This window comes from Leptonychotes weddellii, chromosome 9, assembly GCF_054177405.1.
Source record: "Leptonychotes weddellii isolate Sample4059 chromosome 9, ASM5417740v2, whole genome shotgun sequence".
NCBI classification, from domain to species: domain Eukaryota; kingdom Metazoa; phylum Chordata; class Mammalia; order Carnivora; family Phocidae; genus Leptonychotes; species Leptonychotes weddellii.
The window spans coordinates 92,711,564-92,738,995 of record NC_138377.1 but is presented as its reverse complement, the minus strand read 5'-3'; the positions used below and the strand labels follow the sequence as shown (position 1 = coordinate 92,738,995).

The following is a 27,432-nucleotide window of genomic DNA, read 5'->3' as shown; positions in this document are numbered from 1 at the left end:
GAGCAGGGAGCCCGATGCGGGACTCGATCCCGGGACTCCAGGATCATGACCTGAGCCGAAGGCAGTCGCTTAACCAACTGAGCCACCCAGGCGCCCCAGTAGATGATATTTCTTTCCCATTCCTAATAGGTATGTACCTATGTTAATGGGAGACCCTTTAGACTAGACAATCTCGCATAGAATTTTAATAATTTTCATATTATTCTTGTGAAATAGGACATTGTTAGAGAATCTTTTTACTTGCAAGTAAGAAAATGGAGGCACAAAGAATTCATTTTTTTTTTTGCTATTTTTCATCTTTGGTATCTGATGAAATACGCCAAAGTACATTAGCAGAGAAGGATGTTTTTGACAAACGTAAATTGGCCAAGGGTAGCAACTTGTCCTTTGACACTGTCCTCCCTGGCTTCTAAAATAAGATACTTATTTCTGTGACTAAAGTAGGGTGTACATGACAACATCTCTGCATATTGTTCTTTCCTTACCTGAATTACTTATCTATCACTAATGAACTTAAATTAGAATTTGTAACTTCAGCTTTTACCAGCCAGTTCTATGTTTGGCAGTTGTGATCATTAATGGTTTACAGATGCATATTTTCTAAAGCCCTTGGTTTCATATTGTGTCCCACAAGGTTTTAGAGCCCTTAGTTCCCACTGTGAGAGAATGGGAAAGGAAGAATGAAGAGAAAGGACTCTCACCTATATACTGAGTTTTCAATAAGATTTTGTTCAAAAGATAGCAATCTGCTGAATTAAAAATTTTTTAAGATTGTATTTATTTATTTGAGAGAGAGCGTGTTTGTGATCAGTGGGGAGGGCCAGAGGGAGAGGGAGAAAGAGTCTGAAGCAGACTCTGCACTGAGTGCAGAGTGCCACATGGGGCTCGATCCCACGATGCCCAGATCACGACCTGAGCCAAAACCAAGAGTTGGACATTTAACCGACTGTGCCACCGAGGTACCCCTCTGCTGTGTTAAAAAGTTTTGAAAATCATTCATCTGAAAGAATATAGGCTTAAGATAAAATTTAAAAGTGTTTATTCTTTAGTTGAAAGTGAAGGCATTGTAAAACAAAATGTTACTTTTTTATTCATAGTTTCTTAGTAAATCTTATCATTTTGAACATACAGAACTAAGTCTGTATCACCCCAAAACTATGCCAGCCAATGAAACAGAAACAGATGTATTGTGCTTTTACAGCATTGTTAAGGTTCTCCTGTACATTTGCAAACTTGTAGGGTCTTTGGATGGAACATACTAAAACAAGTAGAACAAGAAGTCATGTCATCACTCTCTTTCCCAAGTGGTTAAAAGTAAGAGTCCTGGAGTCATATTGTTATTCCAAGCCCCCCCCCCACCTCTTTTTAAGGTAAGAGTAATAATACCTACTTTACAGATTTGTTGTGGAGATATAATTCAGATCATGTATATAATCACATAATACAATGGTTGATACATAGTGAGCATTTATATACATAATACAAATATTGTTTAAACTTTTGTTTTAGTTTTTCCTATCCTTGTATGAAGACTTTCATATTTTTACTAAAAAGTAAAAAGAATAGGATGGTGATTATCCATAATATACTATTACCTAGATTTACCAGTTGTTAATATTTTGTCCCATATATTTTATATCTTTGGAGATGTGTGTGTACATTTGTGTGTGTGTGTGTGTGTGTGAATGTGTGTCTGTGCTTGCACCATTCAAAATAAGTTGTAGATCTGACAAAATACTTTCCCCCTTCTGTAAGGGATGTTTAATGGCCCCACTTCACAGGTGTGTAACAGATTATATCCTTTGTTTTGCTTCCATAGTATGTTGTGGAGGGATTTAATTTAAAATTATGATTCCAGAAATAAGGCATTTTAATTTTCTTGAAAAAGCTACAAGTAAGTATAAAATTCTTAGTAGTATCATAGTTTAAATTTCTTTTGGAATTACACCCTGTTAGTTCTAACTCAGCAGAGGTTGTTGAGGTTAAGCAGCTTTAACAGATCTTGAGGAAGAATTTTTTTTTTTGTCAGCATAATCCATCAAAAAATGGTAGGAGTCAAGCACTTCAGCTACATTCACTGACACACAGTCTGCATGCATCACATTAATATAGCAATTTTAGAAGTGTCGCAGATAGGATTCTTCAGGATTATGCATCTTGGCTAGTTTATCGGGAGAATTTAATGGTGAAGTTTCCAGGATTGCTAAAACCAATCTGGAGGGGTGCCTGGGTGGCTCAGTCGGTTAAGCGTCTGCCTTCGGCTCAGGTCATGATCCCGGGGTCCTGGGATTGAGCCCGGCATCAGGCTCCCTGTTCGGCCGGGAGCCTGCTTCTCCCTCTCCCTCTGCACCCCCCTGCTTGTGATCTGTGTGTGTGAAATAAATAAATAAAGTTAAAAAAAAAACACAACAATCTGGAATTGTGTGAGCAGGACTATGAAGCAAAGATGATTTTGGATTTGATTATGAGGAGAGTTCAGAATCAATATTTACGTGATGCCAGGAGAAAACTGTCTGAACTTAGACTTTTCCAAAAAAGCAGAGCTTTTATCAAAGGAAGTGGAGCTTACTGCCAGTCATAGTGGACTCTCAAAGAACAGATCATACTAGATTAATCCGCTTTTTTCCTGAGTTGGGGTTACTAGGGCAAGAGAATGCTATAGATATATATTTTTTATGATCTAATTTTTAAACTTTTAATTTTTTAAGTAATCTCTACACCCAGTGTGGGGCTCAAACTCACAACCCTGAGATCAAGAGTTGCACACTCTACCAACTGAGCCAGCCGGGCGCCCCTTTTATAATCTAATTTTAATGAAAACAATCATAGGGCATAGGTTGTAAAATCCTGATCTCTACAGGCAAGCATTTCAACTCTTTTAACAATGTCTTCTAGGGGCGCCTGGGTGGCTTAGATGGTTAAGCATTTGCCTTCGGCTCAGGTCATGATCCCGTGGTCCTGGGATCAAGCCCCGCATCGGGCTCCCTGCTCTGCGGGAAGCCTGCTTCTCCCTCTCCAGCTCTCCTGCTTGTGTTCTCTCTCTGGCTGTCTCTCTCTCTGTCAAATAAATAAAATCTTAAAAAAAAAAAAAAAAAAAAAACCTAATGTCTTCTAGATAGCTCCTTTCTCCTAAGTGTTATTAAAGATAGTTTTTTATTTTTCTGGTATACACCATCCCAGTCATTCCCCACATTCTCCCAATATACTTATGTTATACTTTTTGTTTAAACTATTTTTCTACATTTATAGTGTTATGGTTGTGAAAATATTGTTCACAGCTGAGCTACGAGAGCACTATTACTATGTTTTCTTTCATGTACGTCCCCAAACCCCTTCCCTCAAAATTAAAAATTATTGATACTTGGGGCGCCTGGTGGCTCAGATGGTTAAGCGTCTGCCTTGGGCTCAGGTCATGATCCCAGAGTCCTGGGATTGAGCCCCGCATCGGGCTCCCTGCTCAGTGGGGAGCCTGCTTCTCCCTCTCCTTCTGCTGCTCCCCCTGCTTGTGCTCTCTCGCTCTCTCTGTTAAATAAATAAATAAAATCTTTAAAAAAAAATTATTGATACTTGATTTTTAAGGAATTTTCTTAGTTATCCACATATCTTTCATTAATTTTTTTTTTAAAGATTTTATTTATTTGACAGAGAGAGACACAGCGAGAGAGGGAACACAAGCAGGGGGAGTGGGAGAGGGAGAAGCAGGCTAGTTTATTTTACCTTGACCAAGGCATTTAGTCTCTAATCTCTCTCATCTTTAAAATGATGAAGGTTGGACTAGGCAACGCCAAGGGTCCTTACAGGTCTAAAACTTAAGTAACTCTTGCTTTTGTTGGTCTGGACTTTATATAGCATTAGTGATGACAACAATCCACTAACAAATGTTCTTTGTTGATGGTGGTTAAAATCACCAATGATGGTAGTCATTGGCGTTTAGTACGATTACCTATTACTAGGAAAAGAAATATAAAATATAAAATGATAGCCAAAAATCTTTTCTTTAAGTAGCATTATTTAGTTTCTATAGTGGACCATTCCCAACTTTAATCTTCAGTGATTTTTCTGGGAGGTGAAGAGGGAAAGCATTGGCTAATTAATTAATTATTATTTTTATTTATTCTTAATTTTGCAAAACAGGTATTTTGGAATTTAGAGTAAAATCAAAGTGGAGGAGGACATTATAAACATTGTACCTTATTCTGCCCTGAGCTTTTTATTTGAATAAGGTACAGTAGGGGAGGTGAGGCTAGAGATGTCAGCAGTCCATTCTTGACTAGGTGTGGGCCATGATGGAGAGTTTGCACTTTATTCTGTAGGTAGCAAAAAAACCTGGAAAGGCATTACATGTTATCTTTGCCCCTTGCTGGAGAGCATAAATTAATAAGAAATGTCTGATCTCATTCCCCCTTCCCACAAAAAAGTATAATTTTTTAAAAAATTGAAAGATATTTAATTTTTTATATATTTTTAAAAGATTTTATTCATTTATTTATTTGAGAGAGAGAGAGAGCACAAATGGGGGGAAGGAGAGGGACAAGCACATTCTGCGCTGAGCACGGAGCCCAGTGCAGGGCTTGATCCATGACACTGAGATCATGACCTGAGCAAAATAAAAAATCGGACACTTAACCAACGGAGCCATCCAGGCACCCCAAATTTTTTTATATTGTTAAAAAACACAAAACAGTCTTTTTTTATCCAATGGTACTGGTATGTAAAGAATAATAGTGGGAGTTTCTCAAGTTTGGATGGTTTTGCTTCAACAGTAAATGCTTTGTGATTTTAAGTAATTCTGTGTTCCTATGATTAAAGGACTCTTCTAGGTAGTTTAGAATGTTTCTGCCATGAGACTAAAAGTTAACATGTCTTTTTGAGGTTGTAATGCTACTTTTTCTATTTATCTTTATTTTATAAACTATTTCAGAGATTCATTAATCTAAATAATTTTTAAAAATCTAAATAATTAGATGGTTTGGATTTGAACATCCAGAAATTCCAATTCATGAAGGTAGTTTTGTATTGTTTTTGTTTGTTTTGGTGGACAGAATTGTAACATCACAGAAAATTAGAGCAAAGTCTTTGTTCTGTCATGTGTATATGTATGTACATATATGTATATAGTCACATATACGTATATATGCACTTTGGTTAAGCAAAGTTGGATATGCTTTGGGATTCTGCTTTTTATTTACTAAAATGGTAATGTGATTTTCATGATTATAAGTTTAATGGCTATATTCTTTTTCATCAACTGAATTACCACAACTGTTACCATATAATTGGGCTTCTGGTTACTTGTAGATTTTAGTATTATAGTAAGTAAATAGCACAAACATTTTCATAAAGATAGATTATTATCAGAAATATAACATCCTCTATAGCTTAGTGGATAAAATTAGTTTTGTTTTATATATATTGGGCAGGAAATTTATACATCAATGATAGAAGTACAGTTTTCTACAGATATTCTACAATATCTATATTTTCAGAATATTCAGTTATTTTTTTCACAAAAATTTATGTAGAGTGTATTAAGGTAAATTAGAACTATAAATTACATTGGCTGAAATTTTTAGCTATGTTATAGTAAAGCTGCATATGGTATCATTTTTCTTAACAAGTTCTAGCTCTCTGGAACAAAGCTGAAGACTAGCAACCAAAAGAAAAATAAAAATTTTAAAATGTCTTAGCAGCCAAAATAGGTATCTTAGGATCTATGTACCCTAAAGTATCTGTATTTTAGAACTACAGTCTTTTCCTTAAAGCTTCTGTCTTCATATTTATATGCATTTCTTTTCTTTTTTTTTTTTTTTAAGATTCCATTTATTTATTCATGAGAGATAGGGAGAGAGAGAGGCAGAGGCAGAGGGAGAAGCAGGCTCCCCGCTAAGCAGGGAGCCCGACGCTGGACTCGATCCCAGGACCACGGGATCATGACCTGAGCCGAAAGCAGACACTTAACCATCTGAGCCACCCAGGCGCCCCTTTATATGCATTTCTAACAAGCTTATTTTCTTAGTCTCCTGTAGAGTAGGAACACAAGAGAAGGTACATATATTAGGAAGTAATCACTAGCTGACTGATAGCAAGGGAGGGGACAGAGTATACAAAACAGAGCAGTCTAGGCAGAATAACCTTATGTACTTCATTAACCTTTAAGGGTGTCACTCTAGTGACGTAATATAACTCTTATTTATCTTGACCAGATTCATAAAAAAAAAAAATCAGATATTCTGTCTTTAAAAAATTTTTTTAGGGGCGCCTTGGTGGCTCAGTTGGTTAAGCATCTGACTCTTGGTTTTGGCTCAGGTCATAATTTCATGGGTTGTGAGATTGAGCCCCATTTTGGGCTCTGTGCTCACTGGGGAGTCTGCTTGAGAATCTCTCTCCTCCCTCTGCCTCTCTCCCCACTTACGTACTTTCTCTCTCTAAGATAAATCTTAAAAAATTATTTTAATTGAGGTATAATTGGCATATAACATTAGTTTCAGGTGTACAACATAATGATTTGATATTTTTGTATATACTGCAGAATGATCATCACAGTAAGTCCAGTTAACATCTCTCATCCTACATAGTTACAAATTTTTTTTTCCTATGATGAGAACTTTTAAGATTTACTTTCTGAACAACTTATAAATATGCAATACAGTATTATTTACTGTAGTCACCATGCTATACATTACATTCCTGTTACTTATTTTATAATTGGAAATTTGTAAAAATATGGAGCACTTCACAGATTTGTATGTCGTCCTTACACAGGAATTATGCTAATCTATGTATTGTTCCCATTCTGGTATATGTGCTGCCAAAATGAGCACCAAATACTCTTTATGAAGCCTGAAACTTCAAAAACATTTTCATTTTAAGTGATTTTACTTTTTAACTTTTATTGAAGGAATGTCACTAATCTGGAAAATTCATTTATATAAGAGTTCCCTAGTTAGAGTTTAAGGGATACTAACACTTTTTTTTTTAAAGATTTTATTTATTTATTTAACAGAGAGAGATACAGAGAGAGAGGGAACACAAGCAGTGGGAGTGGGAGAGGGAGAAGCAGGCTTCCCGTGGAGCAGGGAGCCCGATGTGGGGCTCGATTCCAGGACCGTGGTCATGACCTGAGCCAAAGGCAGACGCTTAACAACTGAGCCACCCAGGTGCCCTGATACTAATACCTTTTTTTATAAAAGATTTTATTTGTTTATTAGAGAGAGTGTGTGTGTGATCAGGGGGAAGGTCAGAAGGCGAGGGAGAGGCAGAATCTCAAGCAGACTCCGCACTGAATGTGGTGCCTGATGTGGGGCCGGATCTCTTGACCCTGAGATCATGACCTGAGCTGAAATCAAGAGTCAGACACTTAACCAACTGAGCCACCCAGGCACCCCCAATACTTCTCTAATTAAAAGAAATAATATGCTTCTAGGAATGGGTCATGAGAGAAGAGGTCCAAATTATTATTAAAAATATCTATGTTTAATCTGAAAATGAAGTTAAGAAAACAGTTCTATTTACAGTACTATCAAAAGAATAAATTTAACAAAATGAGTATAGAATTTATACTCTGAAAACTATAAAATGTTGAAAGAAATTAAAGAAGCCCAAAATACATGGAACGACATTCATATTCAGGGATCAAACTTAATATTCTTAAGATGGTAGTACTCCCCAAATTGATCTCCAGTTCAACACAATTCCAGTCAGAATTCTAGCGGCTTTTTTGTAGAAATTGACAGGCTAATCCTGAAATTCATATGGAGTTGCAAGGTATGCAGAAGAGCCAAAGCGGTATTGAAAAACAAGAGCAAAGTTAAATGACTCACATTTTTTTTATTTCAAAACTTAATACAAAGCAATAGTGATCTAATGCCAGTGGTACTGGCATTAGAATAGACGTAATAGGTCAATGGAACAGAATTGAGAATCAGATATGAATCTGGGGGTCCATTGCTTTTCAGCCAGTATGCCAAGACCATTCGATGGGGGAAAGTATAATTTTTTCAACAAGCAGGGGGAGCAGCAGAGGGAGAGAGAAGCAGGCTCTCCGCTGAGCAGGGACCCCGATGCAGAGCTCGATCCCAGGACCCTGGGATCACGACCCAAGCTGAAGGCAGACACTTAACTGACTGAGCCACCCACGTTCCCCTATACCACATCTTTATCTATTCATCAATGGACACTTGGGCTGTTTACATAATTTGACTATTGTTGATAATGCTGTATAAACATCAGGGCACGTGTATCTCTTTGAATTAGTATTTTTGGATAAGTAGCTAGTGGTGTGAGTGCTGGATCCTAGCGTAGTTTTATTTTTAACTTTTTGAGGAAACTCCAGGGAAAACTCTCTTTTCCAGGGTGGCTGCACCAGTTTGCATTCCCACCAACGGTGCAAAAGGGTTCTCCTTCACATCATTGACAACACCTGTTGTTTCCTGTGTTAATTGATTTTAGCCTTTCTGACAGGTGTGAGGTTGTATCTCATTATAGTTTTGATTTGTATTTCCCTGATTATGAGTGATGTGGAGCATTTTTTCATGTATTGTTTGGCCATCTGGATGTCTTCTTTGGAGAAATGTCCATTTCTTCTGCCCATTTTTTAATTGGATTATTCATTTTTTGGGTGTTGAGATTGAGAAGTTCTTTATATAGATTTTGGATGCTACCCCTTTATCAGATATGCTATTTCTTCTTCTCCCATTCCATAGGCTGCCTTTTAGTGTTGTTGTTTCCTTCACTGTGCAGAAGCGATTTACTTTGATGAAGCCCTAATAGTTTATTTTTGCTTTTGTTTCTCTTGCCTCTAGAGACATCTAGAAAGAAGTTGCTATGGCTGATGTCAAAGAGGTTATTGCCTGTGTTCTCTAGGATTTTTATGGTTTCAAGTCTCACATTAAGTCTTTAATCCATTTTGAATTGATTTTTGTGTATGGTGTAAGAAAGTGGTCCAGTTTCATTCTTTTGCATGTTGCTGTCTGAATTTCCCAACACCATTTGTTGAAGAGACTGTGTTTTTCCCATTGGATATTCTCCCTGGCTTTGTCAAAGATTAATTGACTATATAGTTGTGGTTTCATTTCTGGGTTCTCTATTCTGTTTCTTTGATCTATGTGTCTATTTTTGCCTTGGTACCATACTGTTTTGATTACTACAGCTTTGTAATATAATCTGAAGTCTGGAATTGTGATGCCTCCAGCTTTTCTTTTCTTTCTTTTTTTTTTTTTGATTTGGCTATTTGTGATCTTTTGTGGTTCCATATAAATTTTAGGATTGTTTGTTCTAGCTCTGTGAAAAATGCTGTTGGTATTTTGATAGGGATTTCCTTAAAGGTGTAGATTGCTTTGAGTAGTACAGACATTTTGACAATATTTGTTCTTCCAATCCGTGAGCATGGAACTTTTTTCCATTTCTTTGAGTTATCTTCAGTTTCTTTCATCTGTGTCTTACAGTTTTCAGAGTACAGGTCTTTCACCTCTTTGGTTAGGTTTATTTCTAAAGGTATCTTGTTGTTTTGGTTGAATTCATGACCCCAAGATCAAGACTCACATGCTCCACCACTTGAGTGAGCCAGGTGTCTCTGGAAGGTTTTTATTGATGGCTTTTATTTTTTTGATTATGACCCACACTAAAAAAATAAATTATATTGTGATCCAGTGCTACACAATTTAATACGTATGTATATCTGCAGCAAACATTTCATGAAATAATACCCTTGCCAAGTGTGGTGTACTGTATTTTTTTATTTTACACTGTTTTCCTTTAAAGAACATGTTGGTCATGACCTCCTGTATTTATTTCACACTCCACTAATGGATCATGTCCTGCAGTTGAGAAAACATTTTAATATTGTCTAAAATAGACATCTTTAAAATAAATAAAATAGACATGTTTTGCATATTAATAGTAAACATGCTCTATGTTGTCACAAGTGTTAAGCAAGATGTAATAAGTTTTTTTTATAATATACTACTGATATTGATAAGTAAGTCCTTCAAAAAATTTAGCACACGGAGAAATTGTATTCTTTTTTTTTTTTTTAAGATTTTATTTATTTATTTGACAGAGACACAGCGAGAGAGGGAACACAAGCAAAGGGAGTGGGAGAGGGAGAAGCAGGCTTCCTGCCGAGCAGGGAGCCCGATGCGGGGCTCGATCCCAGAACCCTGGGACCATGACCTGAGCCGAAGGCAGACGCTTAACGACTGAACCACCCAGGAGCCCCAAGAAGTCTTTTTCTTGCTGTTAACTGCTAACCATTTGGGAAATATTTTTGCACATTATACTAATATACTAGTAGAATTAAGTTAGTAATAGTGAAAAAGACTTGTGGCTTTTTTCTTTCAAGTTATGGTGCCATTTTGTTATCTTCTTACCCCTAATCATACTGCCTGCTTAAAAAGATGTTCTCTGGGTGGTGGAGGCATTAGGCCAGTCTGTCCTCTTTCCCCTAAATAGGCATGGTAACCAATCTGAGTTACATAAAAGTGGTTTCTTGTTTTAACACAAAGTACCTCAAGTTCATTTGGCTGGATTTTTTTTTTTTTTTTTTTTTTTTTTTTTACAAGTGCTAGGTAGTAATTTATAAATGTACTACTTTCACTTTAGGGCAAGAAAATGTGACAGCTGGAGATCTAACTAAACTGAGAACCTGAGGCTGTAGGTTCCTTTATCAGTGTGACTCTGAGAACTGAGACCTGCTGGTTCTTTGAAATAATGCTGTGTCTGATGAAGCTTACGGTAAATGTTGTCTCTGTAGGTGACTTACTGCAATAGGAAGTCTTCATGCAGTGGGTTTTATGGGCAGCCTCACATCCAGGACTGCTGCTTCAAAAGGGCTGAGTTTAGATGTAGAGCTCCAGAAACTTCTATGTAATGCAGTTTCATTTCCATTAACAGTAAAAGAACTCATAGCCAGGAAGTGAGCGTGGGAAGCATTGTGGATTTTGTGCAACAGATACTAAAAGCTTTGAGTGCTTGGGATTATGCCATCTCATCAATGGTATTTTGCTGTCCATTAAACTGCCTGCCTTTCTCAGTTATTGGTATGTTTTAAATATATATACTTAATAAATACATTTCAGCTGAAGTAGTCATTCATTTTAAACGGGAAGGATTTTAACCCTCTATTTTTGTAATTCTTCCAGAGCAAAATTTTTGAGTAAGTATATCACTGAGGAGGATAGTGGCTGCGTGATTGTCTAGCTTTCCACATGGCTGCATTTTGTGTTGGTCTGTTCAGTCTTAATGATGCCCTCTGGCAGAGGAATTCATTTGAGTGATGCATAGCTCAAGAGAATTATCCAGTCACCTCCATTGCCTCTTAGGAATAAGGATAATTGCTTTGTAAGAGGGTGACATGTGTTCAGTTCTCTTGGTGCCCCCAGAGAAAGTAAGCAAACACAAGCCAGCATTTTGTGATGTAACAGCCATCACATTTCTTGTTAACATAGGCTGTCTCATTCATTATGTTTCTGTGATTATATTTTTTTATGTAGGTATGAAAGTTGAAGCTGAGAGACATTTTGTAATTGTCTTTTACTTTAGGTTTAGTGGGAACTTGGAAGGAGGCATCATCATGGTAGAGTGTAAGAGTGCTTCCTCTCTTGGTTCTCTTTCTGTTGTCCACTAGTGGAGACATCATTTTTGACCCTTCTCTTCTTATCCCTCATCTTTTCATATAATCCAAAGGTTACTGGTTTTTTTCTTTGAAATACCTTGATTATAAATCGTATTTTTTAAGTTGTTTTTTGCCAGGAAATATTGGTTCATATCCTGCAATAATAAAAGAGGTAGATAAAAATTAGGTTTATCTAGCACCTTGCAGTTTACAAAGTACTTTCACATATTCTAACTCATGTAATGCTCATAATCACACTGTGTGTGGTAGATGTTATTTTTTAAATGTTTTGCTATCAAAGCTTCCCCTTCATCTTCTTTCTAGGTATTCTCCTCTCTTTTATTTTCTACTTTGGGGCCAGATTAATAATTAGTATTTCACCCTTATGCTTTTTCTCTTAGCACAAGACCTTTGTTGGTTTCACAGCAAGCTGAATAAGGAAGTCAAAACTCCTGATTTGCATTTAGGATTATCCATATCTGATTGTAAACTAGGCTTCTTTTTTTATTATCCTAGAACTTTCTCAGAAGAACCTTTTCTGTATGTTAATTTGGTTCACTGCAGCTAGTATCTGTTACCTATTAAATATCAAATACTATGTTTGTTGCTTAGGGATAAGAAGATGAGTTGAACATTCTTTTTGACCTTTAAAGTCATAAAACTGCAAAGAACCAAAAAAAAAAAAGTGGGAGAGAAGAGGAAAACAGGTGAGAAATGTTAATAAAATTTTGGAAGCTAGAAAGCCGATAGTTCAGTGGCAACTGACTTAGTTCAGAGAAAGCTGATGATTGAAAGGTTAGGCCAGTTTGTAATATAAAATACACCAGTTAAGCTCAAGAATTGGAGACACTAGGAACTCAGAAAGTAAGGAACTTAGTGGCAAGTCTATATATGAAGCAGTTGGATGGCTAAATCACCTCTCTCCCTGGCATCACCTGGCTCACAAGAGATGGAAGGTTCACACTGTAGAAAGTGAAATACATTGTGAAAACTGGGCTGCCCAGCTGAACATAGGGAAAATGTGAAAAAGCTTCCTCACTGATTGGTGAGAACCTCTCCCCCTCCGGACTCTGGAAGAAGCACATCTATAAGTGCCTGGGATTCCCTTAAACTCTTGCATTTTTTTTTTCTTCAAATGAAATCTGTGCAATTTCTGTAATAACTTTTGCTTAACCATAAAAAAGATTTTCCCCAAATCTTCAAAGAAAAGTGAAGATCTAGGAAAAGTGTGTCTTAGTTGTGTAGCTTATGCCCTGACATATCTCCACATACGCGTGGTTGTGAATACCTTAGAGTAAGAAGCTGGCGTTCAGGGTTATTCACCTGTCCCTATTGGATCTTTCTGGCTTTACTTCTCACCATTTCTCTCCATATACTTTGTGTTCCATTCATACTGATCTACCCACAGTATATCAGATTCTGCACATTTTCTATCATGTTTTCACTTCACTATTCAAATTAGTATTTTATTATATATGATGAAATACCCTTTATTGTCTCCTCTCTTTGCCCTTCAAGGCTCACCTCAAATGCCACTTGTGGCCAAATGCTTTACCCTCCCTCATCCAAGCTCCTGTATTAACCTGTTCATATTTCTCTTTTAACTCATCACATTATGTGATTAATAATTGAGCCTGTGCAAGGCCCTGTGTGAGGAGCTAGAATACAGTCTCTGCAGGGTGAGAACTGAGTGTTAGATGTCTGATACTGCATAGGCTGGGCATTAAATGTTCAAATGCTTTCCCCTACCTTTGGTCTCTTATTTTTCTTTCCTTCTTTTTAAAAAAGATTTATTTATTTTAGAGAGAGAGAGAGCACGGAGGGGAGGGGCAGAAGGAGCAGACTCCGCGCTAAGCACAGAGCCCGTTGCAGGGCTCGATCTCACAACCCTGAGATCACCATCTGAACTGAAACCAAGAGTCAGAGGCTTAACCAGCTGTTTTGCCCAGGCACCCCTGGTCTCTTATTTTTCTAGTTCATCATTTATGCTTCCTCACAAATGGTTATTCAAAATCACAGATCTGATCATGTCACTACCCTACAAAAACTTTTTGTTTTAAACTTCAAGATGGCATTGAGGATTTTTCTTATGTGGCCCTAGCCTTACTTTTCTAGTCTCTTTTGCTACCCTAACCACTCTTTGCCTATTCCTGCTCCATCCTGATCCTCATGATGCGACTTACAGTTCATCTACTCCCAGACCACCTATCATTGTTAGACTATACCATATACTTTGTCGATTTTTTTGTTTTTTCAGTTTCTTTGCCTTGGGATGCCTTTTCCCCTTCTTCATCTATTAAAATTCAACTCATTTTTTAAGACGCTAACCAGGAAGTAGATGGGGGGAAGAAAGAAAGAAAAGAATTTCTTCCCTGAGAATTGCCTTCTCTCTTTTCACAGTCCATTAAACTGCCTTTCTCAGTTATTGGTATGTTTTAAATATATATACTTAATAAATACACAGATCAGAATCTAGGTTTATTACTCTTACACTTACACCACCACTTTATTTTACTTAAATGTTGTATCTGTTGAAGATCTGTTACGTTAAGCATGTACTTCAAAGGTTAAGTTAATTCTTTGACAGTAAAGGCATGTTATACTTTAAATGAGTAAGGGGTGAATTTTGGTGCCTCTACCCCCCGTAGGAATTCTTTCTGTTAAAAAAACTGGCTGGGCAGGGGGTGGGCGGGTTGTGTCCAATTCATAAAGACTCCTAAACATGTTTACAATTTTAAACTTGACCATTTTCCTCTAAGTGATACTAAGTTCTTAGGGTCAGCCTTGTGCCAAAATTGATTTTGGGTCACAATAATAGTGCTTACACTGTGCCAGGAAGGGCTGTCCTGAAAACTCTTACGCAGTATTGTATGTGGTATGGGATAAGTCTGTAGCCAAGTTGGAGGTTTTTTTTTGTTTTGTTTTGTTTTTTTTAAGATTTTATTTATTTGAGAGAGAGAGAATGAGAGAGAGCAAGCACATGAGAGGGGGGAGGGTCAGAGGGAGAAGCAGACTCCCTGCCGAGCAGGGAGCCCGATGTGGGACTCGATCCAGGGACTCCAGGATCATGACCTGAGCCGAAGGCAGTCGCTTAACCAACTGAGCCACCCAGGCGCCCTTTTGTTTTTTTTTTTTTAAAGATTATTTATTTGAGAGCGAGTGTGCGCAAGCATGAGCAGGGGGAGGAGCAGAGGGAGAGGAAGAAGCAGACTCCGTACTGAGCATAGAGCCCAACGTGGGCTCAATCCCAGGACCCTGGGATCATGACCTGAGCTGAAGGCAGAGTCTTAACACACTGAGCCACCCAGGTGCCGCCCCTGGTTTTGGAGAAAATAAAATTTAATTTTATACATGCAAGGAATCCACACAAATATGAGATGCCCTGCCAAATTGGAGTTTTAATCTGCCTCTGTTGTCTGTTTCTACTTCAACTATCCTCTCCAAGTTATTAGTATCTTTCACACAATCTCATCAAATATATTTTTTAAAATATATTTTTAAAAAACCTCTCAGTTTTTGGTGAGAGGATTAATCAGAAACAAATTAACTTTTAGAAGCTTAATGCAGTTAAATATAGAGAAAAAATATCTGTTTTCTACTTTTCTTCTTTAAAAAAGTTGTTCATCTTAAAATGGTTTCTTAGGTATTTCTCTGGCAATCTGTGAGTCCTCTTTATTATGTTATTTGCAGACAAAAGTTCCTAAATTAGTGTACTCTTTGACACATAAAGGTGCTTGGCAACCTGATAGCAGTATTAAAAATATAATAGTATGGTTTGCAAAGGGCCATCTGTTGTCTAGATCCTGGTTAAAATAGGAACTTATATTGCAAGCAGCATGTTGTTCATTATAATATAAAACAAACTATAGTATATAAAAATCAGAAAATACTAAGAAACAGTCATTTTAATACCTTAATAGACATCTTTCTATGTCCTTTTCCGTGCGTATATATTCAACTATGTACATATATGTGTGTGTATGTATAAATACAACATTTATTTCTATGTATTATTATTTTTAAAGATTTTATTTATTTATTTGACAGAGAGACACAGCGAGAGAGGGAACACAAGCAGGGGGAGTGGGGGAAGGAGAAACAGGCTTCCCACCAAGCAGGGAGCCCAATATGGGGCTTGATCCCAGGACCCTGGGACCATGACCCGAGCCAAAGGCAGACGGCCAATGGCCAACGACTAACCCAGGCGCCTCTCTATGTATTATTTAAAAAATAATTATACGGGAGCCTGGGTGGCTCAGTCGTTAAGCGTCTGCCTTCAGCTCAGGTCATGATTTCAGGGTCCTGGGATTGAGCCCCACATCGGGCTCCTTGCTCAGCGGGAGGCCTGCTTCTCCCTCTCCCGCTCGCCCTGCTTGTGTTCCTGCTCTTGCTGTGTCTCTCTTTGTCAAATTAAAAAAAAAAAGTCTTAAAAAAAAAAGTAATTATACTATATGTGCCAGTTACTTTTCATCAATCAGGTTTGGGGTGTCTTTGAGATGTGCAGAACTTGGTCTTAAGCACCATAGGACATTGAGAGAACAGTTAGGTAAAATTCCTACCCTCAAGATATTTATAATCTAGGGCACCTGGGTGGCTCAGTCGTTAAGCGTCTGCCTTCGGCTCAGGTCATAATCCCAGGGTCCTGGGATCAAGTCCCACATCGGGCTCCCTGCTCGGCAGGAAGCCTGCTTCTCCCTCTCCCACTCCCCTTGCTTGTGTTCCTGCTCTCACTATCTCTCTGTCAAATAAATAAATAAAGTCTTTAAAAAAAATATTTATAATCTAGCTGATTAAGATAGGACGGATATATAAGAAGTAATGTGAAGTCCAACGCCATAACTAAACACTCAGGAGGAATTAGAATTAGCCTTCAAGAATCAGTAGAGATGGGCAGGTGAGGGTACCCAGCATGGGGTGTGGGCTTATCAAGTGGTTAATTGCTGCTTTCATCCTCGTCCTCACTCCAGGCACTTACTTTAGATGTCTAGGAGAATATTGATTCCATTTATACAGGTAGAGAAGTTGAGAGGAAAAAATCGTTAATGTTGCAGGAAGAACTTTGAGACGTCTAAGTGTTGTCCAGGTGAAGAGCTGTTTTCTCATAAAGAGCTAGAGTTCTGTTGAAGAATCACAACAGCTTTGAGAATCATCTACTTAGATGAGTCTTCCAAAAGGACGATAGGGCAGTAATTGGTTTTATTTCACACTATCCTTTTTGCCAAGTTGACACTAAATACCGTGACAAATAATATATAATCCCCATTTGTTAGTGAGTTTAAAAAATTGAGGGTTTGTGTTTGTTGTGCCAAGAGTTAAAATTTGTGTCTTTGACATTCTGGCATTTCTTGGTTTGCTTCATAGTTTAATAGTTGGGAAATAATAAATAACAAAATGCGTGTGAGAGAGAAGAGAGATTTGTTTTCTTTTTTTAAGTTCTCACGTCTAACTTAAATTTCCAAATTCTCAAGTGGTTTCTATTCTTGTCTTACTGGGTCTCATTATCTCTGTTTAGCTTTTCACTTATAAATCATGTTTCATATATGTGAATAGCGTTGGGAATGTGACCTTTCTCATGACCCTGTAAGCTAAGATTTTGCTTTGCATTTCCCAAAATAAATGTCACTAAAACATATACATTCTGCTTTTCCCCTAGGTAAAAATCTCTACACCAATGAATATGTAGCTATCAAACTGGTGAGTAGAATTTATATTTGTGGTAATTATGTTTTGGTGCTCTCATCCCTCACATATCTTTTTACAAGAAATAGTTGTAAGCATTCACAAAAATACTAATTTTTTTTTCCCTTTGCATATGATCCCACATAGTCACTTTCCTTCAACCATATATGTAGTGTTACAGTGATGAATCATTGTACACTGTGTAATGCTATATAGTTAGATGATGCTAACTATAGTTTCAGCAACAATAAAAAAATAGTTATTAAAAAATAACTGGAAGAAAAACAATTGCTAGAAGACTTGTAATTTCTGTGAAGTTTGTACCTTTCACAGTGCTATTTTAAAAGATAAAACCATTGGAAATTTTATCATTTTCTTTTGCTTGACTATAATCCATTTTTTAAATGTAAGGTATTTATTAATATACTTAGTAGTAGAGAACCAAATCTGATCATCAAATCATTGCCTTAAAGAGCTGTCAAATGTGAAACTCTTGTGGTCAGATTTGAAACAAGAAGTTGGCTTGGTTTTGTCAATACTAATCTTATGAATAACTGACATGGTCATTAAAGATAGCATCCTGTTAAAAAAAATATGTTATTTTTGAGGAAGAGTAATTTTAGAAGAAAATTTTGTATCTTATATTTAAGGTCAATACAAAATCATTTCTAGTCATATGAAATATGTCATATGACTAGTTTCTATGATACTGTGTAAATGTTTGTCTTCCTAGTAAGTCTCCCAGGATTTGCAGGCAGTTTGGGGTTTTATTAGTTGGAAGACAGAGGAGTTAATGATTGAAGGAAGTATTTTGTGATAATTGTGATAATGCTGTTCTTTTTTAATGAATTGCACTTACCACATCCACACCTGCTCTGTGTGTGGTTTGAAATTGTCAGTTTATAGAAAAGTCAGAGTTGTCTTGTGAAGACAACTATCAGACAGTTATCAGATTGGTTTCTCTACAAAGACATGGATAGGAAGCAGGGCTTAGAGCAGGCAGCTGCTAGGGAACCAAGTGTTTTGTTTGTTGACTTGGAACTCTTGTTGGAGAAATGGGAGCAGGAAGACAGGTAATGCATGTAACAATGCAGGCCAAACATTTTCTCAGATTGAATATCAAAGGATTAACCGTATTTTTTATTTATAGGAATTTGGTTCTGTAAAAGTGTTCCCTAGTTCATCTGCTTTTTTACTTTTTCTGTTTTACTGCTTCAGTAAGTTGGACTAGTAACAGGAAGGAGTAGCTCCTGAAACACTTTAAAATACTGTCTCAATACTGTATCTTTGTTACTGTACTTTTGTTTATCAGGACTTCTCTTGAGGCTTTTTGTTAGGGACAATCTTTCCTATCTAGATTTCTTCTTCCAAGTTCATACTAGTTAACCTCATTAGATAAGCTAATAACATATTGTTCACATGATGGATCTCTGCATTTCACTTACAGTTTATTAAACTTTATTCTACTTTGTATGGCCAAGAGTGAAAGCTAAAAATAGACTTCATGTCATCCAGTATCTCAGGAGCTTGTCTTTCAAAGAAATCTTAAATAAAGGCTTGTCTGTGGGCCTCCTCTCTTGCTGTTGGGCTGTGTTCTCCATGGGAGTTAGGAGGGCAGTAATTGAGCTCTTTTCATTGTAACAGCAAAATTTGCCTTAAGCATTATAGTCCTACAAGGTAGCCGTCTGCTGTCAGTTTAGGATTTCAGACAAATGTGTGTTCCAGAATAACTGATTCTGGCAAATAGCCAGCCCTCTGTGGAAATGTGATCAGCATCTGGCACAGAAATATAAGGAAGTCCTGCTGGTACTGTTTTCCTTCTACTTTGTTTGGATCTTCATTGTGGGCTTTTGTTTCTTAGATTTCTAGGAACCTTTTTAAAAAATCATATACAACATAAAATAGTTTAATGAGCCCTTCCTTTACCCCATCACCAAGATTTCTCAGGTTCTTTTTAACAGAAGTTTTCTAACAATTGTTAAAAAAAAAAAAATCTCTCCATGCTGCTAATCTTGCTGTCTTCCACAAGACATAGACTCAGTGTTTATAATGTACTTTATTTATAGTGCTTCCAGAAGAGCGCCTTGAAGCTCTAATTGTCTGAGCAGGCTTCAACTATATGCTAAAGGGGTTGGCCTAAAGGGTGTAAGTCCTTTCATCTGTGATAAAAATCTCCTCATGTCTGAATATATGTGACCTCTGTGCCCACTTTCAGCCTTGTAACTCTCAAGAGTTTTTGCTTTTTTCTTAATCTGCTAGCTTAGTTACCCAACATCAGATTGAGTATTTTGTATCAAGGTGTCCACTGTGAAGTTTTAGAGTATTATGTTTGAAGAAGGATCTGTGGCTTTTTCATTCATTGCTCCTTGTGGTTTGTCAGAATCCAAAGACTTTCTCCAGAAAAAAAACCTCCAGAAAGATAAATCTCTGGTTCCATATTAATTTGTTGTCCTGTTTCTGTTTGGATCCTTGTGAATTATTAGGGATTTTTCTGAAGGACAAATTCCATAATTGGCTGCTTTAATGGTGCTACAGTGGAAGATCTAAAGCCAAATGGAGACTCTCAAGAGTGATCCTTCTCTATTTAAAGACATAAATTAATAAAGAAGTGACTTTACAGTATAATTAGTCTTATGTATTTTTTCTTTTGACTACAAGAATCTTGAGAGGCTTGAAGTTCAACTCTGATGATTGCTGATTTTATAATCAAAGAAGGATATGAGTTCTTTCATGGAGCTCATTAAGGATGTGAACTAGTTCAGCCTGCCTGAATTGATTTAGATAAAACCTTCCTAGCAGCAAAGGGATAGACTGGATAACTTCAAGGAAACTTCTGAATTCTGTGATTTCTGGATTCTATATCTTAAGAAAAATATAGAAAGGGCGCCTGGGTGGCTCAGTTGGTTAAGCGACTGCCTTCGGCTCAGGTCATGATCCTGGAGTCCCGGGATCGAGTCCCGCATCGGGCTCCCTGCTCGGCGGGGAGTCTGCTTCTCCCTCTGACCTTCCTCCTTCTCGTGCTCTCTGTCTCTCATTCTCTCTCTCTCAAATAAATAAATAAAATCTTTAAAAAAAAAAAAAAGAAAAATGTAGAAAACAAGTGGGTTCACGGATTATCAAGGGAAACTGTGGAATCTCCTTCTTTTGAGCCTATCTTTATAAAAGGACAAGTAACCATTCACTGGAGAAAGGACAGCTTTTTACAGAAATGTTGTTAGGAAAACCAGATATCCATGTGCATTGAAGTTGAACCCTTACTTTACATCATACATAAAAAATTAACTCAAAATGGATCAAAGACCTAAATGTAAGAGCCAAAACTATAAATCTCTTAGAAGAAAACTTAGGGGAAAAGCTTCACGACATTGGATTTGGCAGTGATTTTTTAGATATGACACACAAAGCGCAAGCAAGAAAAGAGATTAATTGGACTTCATAAAAATTAAAAACTTTTGTATATCAAAGGACTCTGAATACAGTAAAAAAACAACCCATGGAATGGGAGAGAAAATTTTAAAATCATGTATCTGATAAAGAATTGTATCTAGAATTTTCCATTTTAACCCATTTTTAAGTGTGCTGCTCTTTGGCATTAAATACATTCACATTGTTGTGCAACCATCGCCACCATCCTTCTCCAGAACTTTTTCATCTTCCTCAACTGAAATTCTGTTCCCATTAAACACTGACTCTCCATCTCCTCCCTCACAGCCACTGGCAACCACCATTTAACTTTCTGTCTCTGTAAATTGGACTACTCTAGGTACCTCATATCAGTGAATCATGCAGTATTTGACCCTTTGTGTCTGGCTTAGTTTGCTTAGCGTAGTGTCTTCAAGGTTCATCCACATTGTAGTGTGTATCCAAATGTCTTTCATTTTCATGGCTGAATAACATTTGTGTGTGTGTGTGTTTGTGTAGCAAAATATAATCACATTTTATTTGTTCATTTGTTGATAGATACTTGGGTCCCTTCCCCCATTTGATTATTGTAAATAATGCTGCTATGAACATGGGCATATGAATATCAGTTTGAGTCCCTGCTTTCAGTTTTTTAGGCATATACCCAGAAGTGGAATTGCTGGATCACATGGTAATTCTATGTTTAATTTTTTTAGAAACTTCCAAACTGTTTTCCATAATAGCTGTACCATTTCACATCCCCACCAGCAATGCACATCCTCATGAACACTTATTGTCTATGGTTTTGATAATAGCTATCCTAATGGGTACATAGATCTACTTTCCAGGGTAATGTTTGATTTTCTTGTTAACTAGCTGCCCAGTATACTGTCAGTTCAGAATAATTAACCAGCCCGTTCTTAAAGTTCGATGTAGAGCAAAATGTGGTAGTTTGGCTGTTTCATCTCCAGGGTCTTTAAAAACACTATTTTTGCAAACTTGAACATCATATTGATTAAAGGTACATATTTTATTTTTTTAAGATACATATTTTAATTGCATTTACAATCTTTAATTTTCTTAAGTATAAAAATAAATATGCATATAATGTTCCTCCAGGATTATTCATAATAACGAAAACTGAAAACAGCCAAAATGTCCGAAAATTATGGTATATGTATACACACACACAGGGGAATACTACAGCTATTAAAATTTATATAAAGCTTTATGGGACACCTGGCTGGCTCAGTCGGTAGAGCATATGACTCTTGATCTCAAGGTCGTGAGTCCAGGCCCCATGTTCGGCATGGAGCCTCCTTAAAAAAAAAAAAAAAAAAAAATTATATAAAGCTATTTACTGCCATGGGAAGATGTCATCATTATGTTGTTGAATTTAAAGACACAGAAGAAAAATATGGTATGATCTCATTTATTTTTAATATATTTTCAAGTCTATATTATATCTAAATATATGTATAAATATTTGGAAGGACAGTCACCAAAATGTTAATAGTGCTTTTCTTTAAAATGATAGGATCCCAGATTATTTTTAGTCTCTTCCTGATTTTTGTATATTTGAAATTTTTTTCAGAGCATATATCATTTTTCTAAAAATAATACTGTTTATCACCCAAAATTCATAATAAAACGGGCAGGGAATACATGCTGGTCTTTCATTAAAAGGTTTCACATCTGGTTTCCTAGGAGAATACATTTCAGGAGAATACTTCATGGTGAGGGAGCTATCCTTGAATGATGGCTCATACAGAGTATTTGTACTTAAATATCCATGGAAGGGATTCTATATACTTCAGCTTCATCTTCCCCTAGCTGTGTTTTCAAAGAGAAATTGTGGTAAGAAAATGCTATCATATATGGATATCATCTCTAAAATATTAAGTGGTCTTAGCCCTGGTTTACTTTGAAAACCTAGGAGTGGAAAAATTTTATTTGTCTACATCTGATCACAATTTCTCTTCTTGGGTTTCAGGAACCAATAAAATCACGTGCTCCACAGCTTCATTTAGAGTACAGGTTTTATAAACAGCTCGGCAGTGCAGGTAAGTCAAGTCTGTTTTCTCCATGTGCTTAGTTAGCATATAGCTTAGCTGAAAGCCCAAAAGTATGCAAATTTTCTTGTCTAGTTGACCTTTTTTTTTTTTTTTTTTTACCAGACCATGTATCTCCCCTGCTTGCTTGGATAGGTAAATAAACATGGTCAACTAAAGCTACTTGTTCTCTGGTTCCTGGAGGGACAGTTGATTGGGGATCTGTGAGGTGCCATGTGATGTGCCATGCCCACAAATCAGCCTTTTGAATGCTTTTACCCACCTGAAATACACATTGTATGGGGTATCGCTTTTTGGTAGTTTCCTTCTCTTTTCGTTCATTTCTTTATACCAAAAGAAAGGAGGAGGATTTGGTAATTTGCAAGCAATATCTTATCATATTGAGACTTTATATCCGTTTTAAAGACATACTAAAATACACGTTCCAAAATATCATAAAACTGTCATTTTATCCATTATTCTCTTAATTTGGAAGACCTATCTTATTGTAATAACCTATGATCTTTGAGGATTTTTTAATTAAATTTATAATTTTTTAAAACATGCCTATTTTTTTTACCTAAAAGCTCTAATTTCTGAAATATCTTACCAGCTTCCAGAAAAATATCTTGACTATGCAAATGTTACCAACCCTAAGGAGGTTGTACCTATAGGATACCTCTTGCTAAAGACAAAATTGTTCAGCACTAGTTTCATTGTTAGACATTAGTCAACATTCCTCTGCTTTATGCTTTCTTCAGTGTGACAGTTTTATGTGAATGACTGAAACATGTTTTTATTTCAAGAACCACTATTGGAGGTACTATTGAAGGAATTTGAGTTTCACTTCCTAGAATACATAGAATTCTGAAAGAGCCACACAGTGTTATTTAAGTGGTCTTATATCCCGACTGTGGCAGTAATCAGCCATAGTCATAACCTAGCAAGGCCAAGATAGGCATCTGTCTTTCATTGAACCTAAATGGGTTCTTGCTCACAATATGTGAGTTCAGCATATGTGTGTTCATTGATTATATCCTTAAATATGGAATGTTCCAGGCACAGGTTTTAAAATTGGCATAGGATTTAAGATAGGATTTAAGATTGAACCTGAGTTCACAGGACATTTGTGTAACTTGAGTCTTGTCTTCCCAGAACTAAACTTTTGAAGTTGGCTGTTATGTTGTTCCTGTTTTTATAAATTTCAGGGTGACAATTATCACAGCTCATTTATAATAAATATATTTATACATGTTTCACAAATCTAAGGCTCAGGTAAAACATGCTAGATCCAGCCCAACTTAGAAGTTTGAGGGGGCCTGAGTAAGGTGACCAGGCCAGTCTGCAGGATTTCTTCTGTAAGCCCTTCCCAGTAGACCCATCAGATCAGGCCAATCTTCCCTTTTTGATATGTAGCCAAAAATTTCATGAACCTATTATGTAGGAATAGCATCTGGGCTCTTCCGGAATACAGGAGAATATTGCAGATTCTTGAAGTTTTGACATTCTTCATGCACTGAAAAGGATTAAATGGGGAGACGATTGAAGGAAAGGGGACTTTAAAAAAATTGCCTTTCACTTAAGACAGGAAGGAAAAGGCAACCTCTGAGACTAGTGGGGATAGCAAGAGCTCTGTTTGAGTGGTCAGGCCAGTTATTGGCCATCATTGGTCTCCATCCCAGTACTTGTGGCAATCATCTCAAAGTCACAAAGCCTTCTAGATCTTACATGAAGTTCAGTGGTGATTCCTGACTCCTTTTCTGCTTTTTGAGATTGTTAACTGCTCTTAAAAGTAGCTATGGTGGGTGTCATCTTTGTAATATTTTTGCCTGCAGCTTACAAGGTAGCAACAAGCTTTTCTAAGATAGGAAGAGCTTCAGAAATCTGTTACAATTTCTACCCAGTGTAAGAATTGCTCCTAGGGTTTTCTTAACAAATGATCATCCATCTCTGCTTGACTACTACTAACCATTGAGTTTACTCCTCTTCGAGGAAGTTCAGTGTTGGAAAGCCCAGGGCACTGGAAATTCTTCATATGGGGCCAAAGTTTGCCTTTATTACCATGTAGCACAGTTAAGCTCTCTGTTACCAGCTCAGAGGCATCACAGCTGTTATATGCTGCCCCCTTCACTCACCCCAACTCCTCTTTCAAGGCAAATGTCTTCAGTTCCTTCACTCTTTCTGTATATATGTTTTATGGATACTTCGCTATCACCACTGTCAAGCATGAGTACATGCTGTCTCACTCTCTTTCTTTCCTTCCCTCTCCCTCCCTCCCTCCCTCTCCTCATTTTGTTATGTTCCTCTTAAATGAGCCTCATAAAACAGCACCACTAACTCTGGATGTGGAGTTAGTGGCATTATTATCTTCCTTGGTCTGGATACAATATTGTTATTAATTTAGATTAGCTATCTTAACAACCATTTCACTGGTTGACTTTTATGCTTTCATGGAGTTTTACTCAGCTGAAACCTTTACATCTTTTTTTATACAAGTTGCTGTCAACCCAGACTTTCTGCATTTTGTGGTTATATAGTTGATTTTGAACACCTAAACCTCTTAAATGCCATATTGGGATTTTTTTCAATCCTGATTCTGTTCCTGGTGATCATGTATTGAATATTCTTTAATTGTGATTGCATATTCCAACCCCCAGCCCTGCAATGAGACCATAAGCTCTGGAGAACAAGGCTTGTATCTTCTGTTTCCTTATGTCTCAAGTTTATCTCAAGGCCCAACATAGTTCATTCACATGATAGGCGGTTAGGAAGTATTTTGGTGAAAGAAAAAAGTTAGGAAGATTTGATAAGCATGCCTTTTTAGATTTTTGCCAAGTTATTAATAAAAATATTTCCTGGGGATGGCCAAAAAAGGAAATTTATTTTCAAAGTAAATCATTTGACAAGAAAGTAGACAAGTTTTCACCATGTCTTACTATAAATATGTGCATGAACACCCAGTCCTTACAAGCATGAACATTTCTCTCCCTATTTTTCTAGATTGAGTTCCAGCTGCAAATGTGACTCATCAGTAGTTAATATTTAAACAGCCAGAGCTTATATGCCACTCTCTTCAGAACCAAGGTGATGTGGCATTGTAAATAAACTATCTTTCATGCCGAAGGCACACAGTGACCAAAATAATGTAATCATTTTTCCTCACTAGTGTTTGTCTGTCATTATTCATCACAGGCCAGTGATTTGCAAAATATTTGGGTATCAATGACAAAGAATACCTAAAAAAAAAAAAAAGCCCATTGTGACTTAGATTTGTTCAAGGAATTAATCAGTGCTTATAAAATGAATGAGGGGCACCTAGGTGGCGCAGTTGGTTAAGCGTCCCACTCTTGATTTCAGCTCAGGTCATGATCTTGGGGTTGTGGGATCAAGCCCCGTGTTTGGCTCTGTGCTCAGCACGAAGTCTGCTTGGGTTTGTCTCTCCTTCTCCCTCAGCTCCTCACCCCACCCAACTGGCACTCACACACACACTCTCTCTCTCAAATAAATAAATAAATCTTTTTAAAAAAATGGATGAAGTTTTTTGGGAGGAATGAGTGCTTATGAATTTAAAGAATGGTATTCTGACCAGAGTGTGAAACTTTAAATTCCTGAAATAGGAACTTTGTGTTGGCTTGAGAATATAACCATTTCTTCCTTAAGTACCCAGGTCTTAATCTTTACCTTGGGTTTTTGACCCCCATATTGCCCTGACCATATGATCTGGAAATTCTTATCAGTTCTCTATCCACGAGAAGATAGAATGGTAGCACTGGATGATTGTGAACATGGTTTAAGTTGGAACTCTTCCTGATTGTCCATTCTTTTTCTTGTTTAATCTCTAACACCTTCCATTCCATTCCATACTGTTCTCTTGTGGACAGTCACATGTCATGCTTTGTTTGCTGATTGTAGCTTTGCCATCAGGAAATTTCAAGACCTGTTTATTACTATGACAGTTGATATCTCCAAAATAATCAGGGAAGAAAGAGGGCATTGAGGGCCCTGAAACTGAGAATCACGATCCTGATCTTTGTAATAGCTCTGAGTTTTTCTTTTTTCATTCACCATAGAAACTAAATTATAAAATATTAAAGGATATTTTGAAAGGAAATGGTGATCCATGCTCTTAGCACCCTAACTAAGCTACATTTCATTTGAGTATCTCTTCTTTTCATATGCAGATATATTTCATAGTTCTTGGTTCCATGTAACTACATCTTCTCTCACATAGCGTTATATTTGTCATGATGCTGCAGTCTTCATGTTTCTGATCATTATGTAATAGCCCATCAGCCTCATAGGCCATAATGTAGGCACCTATTTTAATGTGTTGTCAGACATTTAGATTGTTTTTATTTGAGGAAATCATTTCCCCTATTGATTTCTGACATCCCAATATTATAACTCAAAACTTGTATTTGTTCTCCCATTTGCCCCCATATGATGCTGATTTTCAAGTGTTTAAAGAGCTGGTAAGTGGCAGGTTAGGTTTATTCCAAATGATTTAAAACAAAAATTATTGAAAGAAACTATAGGAAGGATACATTCTAGCTTTGTATAACAATTAGAACAGAATGAAAATAAATGTCATCAATATAGATCTGGATAAATAAATGATAGTATATTTATACTGTGGAATTAGCTATTAAAAAGAAGGTAGAGGGGTGCCTGGCTGGTTCAGTTGGTTGA

At 36.9% G+C, this 27,432-nt stretch overlaps 1 protein-coding gene and 1 non-coding gene across 14 annotated transcripts in view; one reads left to right on the top strand and one right to left on the bottom strand.

Moving 5' to 3' along the window:
• CSNK1G1 (casein kinase 1 gamma 1) overlaps window positions 1-27,432 on the top strand; it is a 269,186-nt gene that overhangs the window by 174,636 nt on the left and 67,118 nt on the right. For 12 of the 13 annotated variants that reach the window (XR_014148131.1, XR_014148130.1, XR_014148132.1 and 9 more), the window contains 2 exons: window positions 17,265-17,305; window positions 22,686-22,755. Coding sequence is in view for 9 of the 13 variants with exons in the window: in XM_081829569.1 (XP_081685695.1) it covers window positions 17,265-17,305; window positions 22,686-22,755 (111 nt within the window). In the remaining 4 variants the exon portion in view is untranslated. Of the gene's footprint in view, window positions 1-17,264; window positions 17,306-22,684; window positions 22,756-27,432 lie in introns of all 13 variants that reach the window. The other variant, XM_081829576.1, reaches the window with a different exon arrangement.
• Window positions 6,718-6,821, bottom strand: LOC115941455 (U6 spliceosomal RNA). Its single transcript, XR_004076214.1, has one exon. It is a non-coding gene; the product is annotated as a U6 spliceosomal RNA (small nuclear RNA).